The 10224-nt window shown below is 44.2% G+C and overlaps 1 protein-coding gene across 1 annotated transcript in view; it reads left to right on the forward strand.

Moving 5' to 3' along the window:
* The window catches only part of ABCC6 (ATP binding cassette subfamily C member 6), a 67584-nt gene that overhangs the window by 54771 nt on the left and 2589 nt on the right, over positions 1-10224 (forward strand). The window contains exons 23-29 of the mRNA XM_069085300.1: positions 2160-2470; positions 3156-3355; positions 5109-5235; positions 8027-8128; positions 8690-8836; positions 8984-9142; positions 9318-9484. Coding sequence (XP_068941401.1) covers positions 2160-2470; positions 3156-3355; positions 5109-5235; positions 8027-8128; positions 8690-8836; positions 8984-9142; positions 9318-9484 — 1213 coding nt within the window. The remainder of the gene's footprint in view (positions 1-2159; positions 2471-3155; positions 3356-5108; positions 5236-8026; positions 8129-8689; positions 8837-8983; positions 9143-9317; positions 9485-10224) is intronic.

Here is a 10224-nt window from a genome sequence, read left to right on the forward strand (position 1 = left end):
GTGGCCTTGGTAAAGTCACTTCATTTATCTAGGTCTCAGTTTCCTTATCTGAACAGTAAGGGGTTTGGATTAGATGACCCTTTCCAGCTGTAATAACTCGGGAGTATAAATATGAACTATATAATAATTGGGAGTAAGCCAACAAAGTATTAGATCATAGATGTTAGATGCTAGAGGTTGTCTAGTTTAACCCTCTCAGTTTATACATGAAGTGACTAACTAAGGCCAAGAGAGGTTATGGAACTATCAGAATTCTTTGAGTGGATTGTTAATGAAAAAATGAGACTGAGTTATAATTATATGAGTTATGTAAAACTTAAACAATTTGGTTTCTTTAGTAGGTTCCCTCTTATCCTAGCCATTTTGTTCATACTTTGAATTTGTCTAGTTAGTCCTTTACAAGGCAGCTAGGTGGCATAGTGGATAAAGCATTGGGCCTGAAGTCAAGAATATCCAAGTTCAATTCTGGCCTCAGACACTTAGTAGCTGTGTGACCTTGGGCAAGTCACTTGACCTCTGTTTGCCATCTGTAAAATGGAGATAATAACAGCACCTACTTCCCAGGGTTGTTGAGAAGATCAAATGAGATAATATTCTTAAAGTGGTTAGCCCAGCGTCTGGCATATAGTAGATGCTATGTAAATGCTTATTCTCCCTTTTCTCATAGATTAGCCCAGCTCTTGTTAAATTATCACAAGTTCTGCATCATCAATAATACCACTTTACATTTGGGTTGTACTTTGTCTTTCTGGAAGTACTTTCACAACTTTAATTTATTTAATGGGCAATATAGCTATCATCTCCATTTTACAAATCCTGGGTCATCTCTAGTCACCCTGATCAATATCTGGCCACTGGACCCACATGGCTCTGGAGGAGAAAGTGAGACTGGTGACCTCTCACAGCCCTCCCTCACTCAAATCAAAGTCAACTGTAAGTCATGTCATCTTCTCCCTGATATCATGGTCCTCTTTGAGAAGGAAGGACAAACCACAATCTGTGAGTAGTCCAAGCTGCCTGAATGGGGACCCAGCTGGCCAGTTCTAGCTGGGCAACTCAGTTCCTCCTCTCCTCTTCTTTCCTGAAAAGGAGTATCATACTCTGACCAAAGGAAGGTAAATTTGGATGACTGAAACCTACCTAGTTTTCTTGGGGCTTACTGGCTAGATTTCTTTCTCAAAGACCATACCTTAAACCCAGTTCATACTGGATCTCATTTATTGGACGACTATAGGTCCCTGCCCAAGCACCACTTAATGGTTACTTCTTGGCTCAGAGTGAATATCAATGGTAATTTCTCTTTTGGCCAGTAAGACTGAGGGTCTTTCCTTCCCAATTTGATTTTTATTTTTTTAATTAAAAGGGCCATCCCTTGACTCACTTCTTCAACAGGCCTGTTCACTGAATGGGCATTTCACTCAAAAGTGAGAACTCAAAAAGACTTTAGCTTAAAAAGGCCAAGGTCTTCCACTGCATCCTGGGGCATCTCCAGTATCAGGCCGATGGACCCAGATGGCTCTGGAGGAGAAAATGAGGCTGGTGACCTTGCACTGCCCTCCCTCACTCAAATCCAAGTCAACTGCAAGTCATATCATCATCTCCTGATGTCACGGTCCTCTGTGAGAAAAAGAACAAACCACACAGCCATTTTATAAATGATAAAACTGAGGCACAGGGAGAAGTGGGCCCCAGTCCTGGGCTGTATCAGTTACTAGCTATGTGGATAAGCCACTTAATCCATTTTAATTATGACCTGTTAGGACTGGAAAGGACTTTACAGATAATACAATAGACTTGTAGACATTATGAATCACCTAAGTTTGCACTGCCAACTAATGACAAAGTCTTAGCTAAAAGAACCCTGTAGCTATTTCCCACTTTCCACCCTCTTTTCTCTCTCCCTTAGCTTCCAGTTGTTCTGCCTACAGGCACCCTTGGGGTCACAGGATTATAAACTGAGAGCCAGATGGGACCCCAGAGGACACTGAGCCCAACTCATTCTGCAGATGGTGAATCTGAGTCCCAGTGACATTCAGTGACTTGCCCAAGTTCACACAAGTAGCAAATGGCAGTCAGGATCCTAATCCACATCTTCTGACTATAACTTGAGTATTCCTTCCACTGTACCATGAGTTCTTATTTCCTGCTTTTATTCTTAGCCATTGGAAGGTTTGGCGCCATTGCAGTTGTCCTACTGGGGGGAGTCCGAGCATCTCAACAGCTGTTCCGCGGGCTCCTGCATGATGTGTCCCGGTCTCCCATGACCTTCTTTGAGCAGACACCAATAGGAAATCTGCTCAATCGCTTCTCTAAGGAGACTGATACCATTGATGCTGTGATCCCAGACAGGTTCAAGTCTTTTTTAGGCTTCCTGTTTGGACTTTTGGAGGTGATCTTGGTGGTAGTGGTAACTACTCCCCTGGCTGCTGTGGTGGTCCTGCCCCTCATGGCTCTCTACATTGTGTTGCAGGTATAGAATATAGTGGAGACACAATTCCAAGAAAGGAAAGGGAGGAAGAATACAGTATACACATCACTCATCTCTCCTGGTACTTTAGGATGCCATTCCCCATATCCAAGCCAGACTCCTCAACTTGGACTCTTGCACACAGATGGGCTTCTCATCTGTTCTCATAGATCTCTCGGGAAATTTGTTCTCCTTGGTTTATTCCATTGTTTCTCATAACCCTCAGTACTGCCACAGTTCTTCCTTAAATTTAACCTTCTATTTTCATACTGAAGTTAATTTTTTCATTCATAACAGAAACTAAGAATAGCTAATTATCATCTTCCATATAACCACAGTCATCTCTTGGCTGAGATGAAACATTTAGGACACTTCTCTCTTGGGTTTGGGGGAGAAAAGGTTATTTATCCAATTCCTTTTAGTGATATCTAAGCCATTTCTGGGTACTCTTGTGACAGTCTTCCTTGCTGTCCCCAGAAGGTCAGTGGCAGCCGAGGAAATCCAGTGCTGGAAATGTTGAGTGACACTAATGTAGTGAAGTAAAAAAGGCTAGAATTCGGGTTTCCTGACCCCAGCTCAACACTCCTACCATGCTGGTTTCTGTCAGCCCTTTATCTTTACTCTTAAATCCTGCTGTATTATGGGCACCCTCCTCATGACGTGCTCTGTCTGTTCTGTCCTACCTCAGAGTCTGTTTGTTGCCAGTTCATGCCAGCTGAGGCGCTTGGAGTCAGCTAGCCGCTCACCCATCTACTCCCACATCTCAGAGACATTCCAAGGGGGTGCTGTGATCCGGGCCTTCCGGGCTCAGGACCAGTTTATTGTACAGAATGACTCATGGATAGATAAGCACCAGAGAACCAGCTTCCCCAGGGTAGTTGCTGACAGGTATGAAAGAGTTTAAAGAAAAGAGAAGGAGAATTGGGGGTGGAGGTGAAGACCCTGCAATTAGAACCTGCATTGGGTTTGGGAAGGGCATGAGATAAATCATATGGTCTGGTTCCCTTTCCTTCATTTCTTCTGCCTCACACACCAGCCCTGCTTACCCTTTGGTAGGTACTCCAATTTGTTTTTAAAATTTCCCATGCTGAAATATGTAGTTGCCCAAGATCATTTAGTCAGTGATTCTCCTGATGGCAAACAAAGGCTTTGATAATCACCCTCTATTCTATGGGATGGGATAAGGATATTTTCTTCCTTTAGGAAGAGAGAAGGAAGGAGCTAAAAACTGCTCTACTCAGGGCGGCCAGGTGGCTCAGCGAGTAAGAGCACTGGCCCCAGTGTCGGGATGACCTGGGGATCGAATCTGGGCTCAGATACTTAGCACTACACCCAGAAATAACTGGCCATGTAACCTTGAGCAAGTTACTTAACCCCAATTGCTTTAAAAAAAAACTGCTCTACTGGGCTTCCGGGGGAGCCAAGTAACTGAGGATGCACTGAGTTAGCCTACAGGTACAAAACCTAAACTTCCCCCTCCCTGAATGGGCCACAAGTCAGCCTAGTCCCTACCTGGCTGGTTCCTGGTGAGATCTTCTCTGTAGGACAGCAGGTGTGCAAGCTTTTATTATGTCTTTCCAGCCAAGCAACAGACATATATTAATTATATCTATAATTAATATAGTAACAGACATATATTAATCTCTTACTATCAAGCCCTGCCCTCAAGGGGCTTATGTTCTAATGGGGAAAACAATATGCATATAAATAGGTACATACAATTTACAGAACATATGAAAGAGAATGTTAGAGGAGAAGGTAGTAGCTGTTGTGTGGTGGGGAAAAAAATCAGGGAAAACCTCCTGCAGAAGGTAGTGTTTGAACTGTATCTTGAATGAAACTGGGGATTCTCTTTTTTTTTGGAGGGCAATTGGGGTTAAGTGACTTGCCCAAGGTCACACAGCTAGTTTTTGTGTTAAGTGTCTGAGGCTGGATCCAAACCCAGGTCCTCCTAACTCCGGGGCCGGTGCTCTATTCACTGCGCCACCTAGATGCCCCCTGAAATTAGGGATTCTAAGAGGTGAATGTGGGGAGGGAGAGCATCCCAGTCATGGGGTATAGTTAGTGCAAATGCAGGGAGATGGGAAATGGATTGCTGTTTGTGTCATTTAATTGCTAGCAAAATATGTAACTTGTGTCCAGTGCAAAATTCTTTAGGGGTCTTTCTCCTGCTGTCTGTCTCTCATACTGATACATCCTGTCTAGAAAAAGGGAGTCATAGGGGCAGCTAGGTGGCAAAGTGCATAGAGCACCGGCCCTGGAATCGGGAGGACCTGAGTTTTGATATGGCCTCAGACACTTGATGACATTTACTAGTTGTGTGACCTTGGGCAAGTCACTTAACCCCAACTGCCTTGCCTTGCCCACTCCAAAAAGAAAGAAAGAAAGAAAAAGGGAGACCTTGGCTTCCAGTGCTAGAAAGGGATTTCTTATTTATAGGGAACCCCAGGGTCTTCCCAGTCCTCCAAGGTTGCTGTGTCTCAGGGCAAATACACTGACTGCACTAGGCCTAATCATCAGAAATCCCCACATGGGGTAAACTACCCTAAGTGTTGATATATGAGATGATAATGTAGAAAGAGGCCAAAAAATAACCTCTCCCTGACTTGAAAAAAATCTGTTCCTCTCTTGGGTCACACAGGTGGCTGGCAACCAATATGGAGATCCTGGGAAATATTCTCATCTTCACTGCTGCTTTCTTTGCTGTGTTCAGCAAGTCCGACCTCAGTCCAGGGATTGTGGGCTTTTCTGTTTCAATGTCTCTCCAGGTACTCCATTGACCTTCTCTGTCTCAGGTAGCTGATAGTGGGCAGACCAGAGAAGCCAGTTTGTCCTGAATATTAGTCAGTCTCCAAGGTCCAAGAAAAGACTCTGCAAATGTGAGAGCTGTAGGCAGCATGGGGCTGGAAAGAGACCTGGCTCCAGTTAGAGGACCTGGGTTCAGGTCCTGTGTATGACCTACCTGTGTGACCTTATACAAGTCACTTAACCTTTATGGGCTTCAGTTTCCTCATTTGTAAAATGAGGGGGTTGAACTAAGTGGACTTTGAGGTTCCTTTCTATTGTATAGTTATGATCCAATGAGGTCACCTATTCCAATGGATGTGGAAACTAAGGTACTCACAGGTAAAAGGAGCTGTATAACATCTGGTAAGTCAGTCAGTCAGCTACCTAATGCTAAGAGCTGAAGATACAAAGAATGGCAGCAGAAAACCAAAAAGCAGTCCCTGCTTTCAAGTAGCTCACAGTATAACGAAGGAAAGCACATGCAAATGATTTTGTACAAATAAATAAAGAGGACAAACTGAAGGTAGTTTCAGAGGGAAGGTAGCAAGATTAAGGAGGACTGTGAACAGCTTCATGTAGCAGGTAGGATTTTAGCTGAGACTTGAGCCAGGAAGCAGAGATGAGGAGGAAGAACATTCCAGGCATGGGACACAGCCAGGGAAAACTCAGAGTTGGTAGGAGGAGTGAGGAAAAGCAAGGAGGATAGTGCCACTAAATTGCAGAGGATGTGGAGGAGAGTGAGGTATAAGAAGGCTGGAAAGATAGAAAGGGACCAGGTTAGAAAGGGCTTTAAAAGCCAGACCAAGGACTTGGATGCTGCAGGAGCCACTGGAGATTACAGAATAGTGAGGTGATAGGGTTAGGAAGGTGACTTTACAGCTGAGGGGGGGATAGGCTGGAGCAGAAAGAGGCCTGAGGCAGAGTCACTGACCAGTAGTCCAGTTGTGAGGGAATGAGGAGTTGTGCCAGTCTAGCTGCACTGTCAGAGGACAGAGAGGCGGGGCATATGGAGGAGAAACCATGAAGGCAAAAGCCACGGGACTTGAGTGGCTCTAGGATATTGGAAGTGAGAGTGAAGAGTTGAGGATGGCACTGAGGCTTCCAGTCTGGTGGGAAGATGGGGATTGGGAGGATGGTGGGGCTCTAGACAGTAACAGGGAAGTTAAGGAGAGGGGAACATTTGGAAGAAAAGATAATCAGGTTGGGACATGTTGAATTTAAGATGAATTTAAGATGGACATCTAGTTTGAGATGTCTTAAATGGCAGGGGGAAATATAACACGGAAGATCAGGAGAGAAGTTAGAGTTAGACAAGTAGATCTGAGAATCATCTGCAATAGAGATGATAATTGAAACCATGAAAGCTAATGATATCACCAAGCGAAATAGTATAGAGGTGGAAGAAGGCCCAGAAGAGAGCCTTGGTGAAATCCCACAGTTAGCAGGCATGACCTGGACAGATCCATCCAGCAAAGGAGATAGAGAAGTATCAGAAAGATAGATAGGATGAAACCCAGGAAAGAGTAGTGTTGTGAAAACCTAGAGAACATTACCTGGGCAACTGGTGGCAAATCCAGGACCTAGAAGTCAGGTCTAAGAATAGCTGCTAAAAAAGGCATACCACCCTGGGGATATTGCTTAGGATCTTGGATGAAGCAAATCTCAATGGCTCACAGTAACTTGGAGTCTCCCAGACCCTTCAACCTGCTTTCCACCCTTCTGGAGCCAAGGGCTGGATCCCCTCTGTACCAGTCATCTTTTGTCATCTCATCCTCTCTCTGTACTTCTGTCATTGTCTTACACCCCAGTATGCTTGAAAGAAGGCTGTGGCTTCTCCCTGGATCCAATTACAGAACAATGGGGTAGGCTGGGGAGGGTGAGGTGGATGGTGGAAAGGAATCTAATCCTGCAGCCGTAAGTGAGAAATATATAGCTAATACCGCTTCCCAGGCCCAGGGTCTGAGCAGAGCTATAAGTGACTACTGATTTTCTGCACTCATACCAGAATCTTCAGTGCAAGTGAGTGTGCCTGAGAAGTTAGTTTAGTCATTCAGTTGGTTGGAGCCTAGTGCTGACAAAATTAAGACCATGATAGCCTTCCTTTTACTCTGTTCCACAGTCAACAGTGATTCCCTTTAACCTCAGTCAGACATCTTGCATGTGCATGCCCTTAGACCTAAAGAGGTGAAAAAATGTGAATGTTTCAGTACAAACCATCTCTTCTACTGGAAAACATGGCTATTTGTCTCTGCCCTCCTAATGATGGGCCAAGTTTTTTAATGCCAGATTACTCAGTGGTTGTCTGGATTATCTAGGGTCAGGGCCATCTTGTTTTTCTTTTCTTATCTGTATCTTTCTGGCATGTTTATGTTTGTTAGCATCTCTGCCTAAAAAAGGTCTGATCAAAGGTCAACCCAAAAGAGAGCACTTGCTTTGCTTTCTATCGCTTGTCCCCAAGTGAAAAAGGGAGCTGGTATAATATAAAGAACTTTGGCATTGAAAACAGAAGATGTGGGGTCAAATCCCACTTCTGATGCTTCCTATCTATGTGACCTTGTGCAAGTTATTTGCCTCCACGGTCCTCGGTTTCCTCATCTATAAGAGGCAGAGGTTGGATGACATGGATTTTGAGACTTCTTCTAGCTCTGTGTCTGCGGTCCTCGGGTATATTTGTGTAGGATAAAAGGAGCATGTTTCTAGCACCCAGCCTACCAAGCTAGAGTTTGCTGTCAGGACAAACTTCCGGGACATTACCCACTTCATTCATGCCAGGTGATTGAGATCCTGCACTGGGCAGTGCGTTCCTGGACAGACCTGGAGAATAACATTGTCTCTGTGGAGAGGATGAGAGACTACACTAAAACCTCCAAGGAGGTAACCTCTACTTTCTCTATTTTCAAACAAAGCATAGTGACCTTTCCCAATCAGGGTACAATGTGCCTATTTCTAGTTGGCCCCATGACATGACATCCTGGCTTTTCAAAAATCAGAAATCTATGCCTGTATCTCATCTACCACTTTTGGGTGGGGCAAGGATTGGAAATTAGGATAAATAATAATTTATTTTTAATTAATTTAATAATTGGAATGGGGTGCCTTGGGGTTTAGTGGATTCCCCATCAGTGGAGGTTGTGGTGGGGAGGTCTTTAAGAAGAAGCTGGATGACCACTTGTGGAAAGACGTTGGACACAGGATTTTTGTTCCAGGATAGATTAGACTAGTTGGGTCCCAAGATCCTGTTCAGTCCTAGACTCCCCAAGTATATATCATGACCTCTAATTTCAATATATTACCTTCAATCATAGGAAAACCTTTAGAGAAAGGCATCTTTCTTTCCTCCTGGCAGACATGCCCAGACCCCATGTTCAAGTTCTTTTAAGTGAATTTCTTCTCTCTTCTCCTTTTAAGTGAATTTTGGTATTTCCTCCTTTGTAGGCCCCTTGGACTTTGCCCCATAATGGGATCAGTCATACCTGGCCTGCCATGGGGCAGATTGAATTTCGAGGCTACAGCCTAAGGTACAGGCCAGAGTTGGCATTGGCTTTGCAGAATCTGACTCTGAAAATTCACCCACAGGAGAAGGTGAGCAAGGCCTCCTGTGGGAATTCATCCACTGTAACTACCACAACTCAGTAAACTCCTACTCTGAAAAGCTTAAGGTTTTCCTTGAGTTTCTTGGAGGCTAGTCCTAATAATAGAAGATGCCACCTTTTCATGTCTTCACTCTAGGTTGGCATTGTTGGCCGGACAGGGGCAGGGAAATCATCCCTCACCATTAGCCTCTTGAGGCTCATTGAAGCTGCAGAAGGAGGGATCTGGATTGATGGGGTGAATATCAGTCAAGTGGGGCTCTATGCCCTGAGGTCCAAAATAACCATCATCCCTCAGGTATGTAGTTAGTTATTGGAGAAAACCATTACTAGTCATTCCTAGGAAGTTGGGCTTTATGCATCAGATGTGGGTTGGGGGGAGAGAAATCTGGGTGTGGAAAAGGGGGGATGCCCTGTTCTTTACTTTGTTAGGGCATTACTAGTGGATTTTACTTTTCCCCTTCTCTCCCAAGGACCCAATCTTGTTTCCTGGCTCTGTGAGAATGAACCTTGATCTCTTGGATGAACATTCTGATGATGAGATTTGGCAGGCATTAGAGATGGTTCAGCTTAAAAGCTTCATTTTAGGTGTCCCTGGCCAACTACAATATGAGTGCTCAGACCAAGGAGACAATCTGAGGTGAGGAGAGCTGTGGGAAAAGGAGGAAACACTGAATCTATGCACTGGGCATGATAAGCATGGTGTGGACTCCCAGCTAGGTTATCCTGTGGCTTCAGTGGTAGTGGTATAAAATGGATCTGGAAGGAACCTCAAGAGGTCATCTATCTCTGGAGTTCTTAACCTTTGTCATAACATGGACCCCTTGTGATGTCCTTGCTCCTCATCTGAAGCACTACAGCATTTAAAAATGTATACCATAAAAAACAGGATTACACAGGAAACCAGAAGTTAGTGAATAAGTAAATAGATGTAATCTTTTTTTTCCCAAGTTCACAGACCTCTTAAATCCATCCACTGGGGATCTGTGAGTCCTAGATGAAGAACTCCTATCTAGCTCCTTTACTTCTGGCTATCATGGTATTTATTCCTATTTGACAGATAAGACAATTGAGGCTCAGTGAGATTGTGATTTGGCTCAAGGTCACATAGTAAGTGGAAGAACCAAAGCTAGGATCTAGGTCTTCCAAATCATAGAATCACAGATTTAGCATTAGATGTAACTTTGGAGGTCACGGGAAACAGGTCCCCAAAAGCTGAGCATCGTACTCAAGGTCACACAGGTAATAAGTGTTAGAGCCGAGGTTAGAAATAACAGCCATAATCTTGGTCTTTGTCTTGGCTTTCAGGCTATCTAAAAAACTTAAATGATACGTGTGTGTGTGTGTGTGTGTGTGTGTGTGTGTGTGTGTGTGTGTGTG

This window comes from Petaurus breviceps, unplaced genomic scaffold, assembly GCF_028583685.1.
Source record: "Petaurus breviceps papuanus isolate PSGF00001 unplaced genomic scaffold, PetGlider_PUasm1.0 175, whole genome shotgun sequence".
NCBI classification, from domain to species: domain Eukaryota; kingdom Metazoa; phylum Chordata; class Mammalia; order Diprotodontia; family Petauridae; genus Petaurus; species Petaurus breviceps.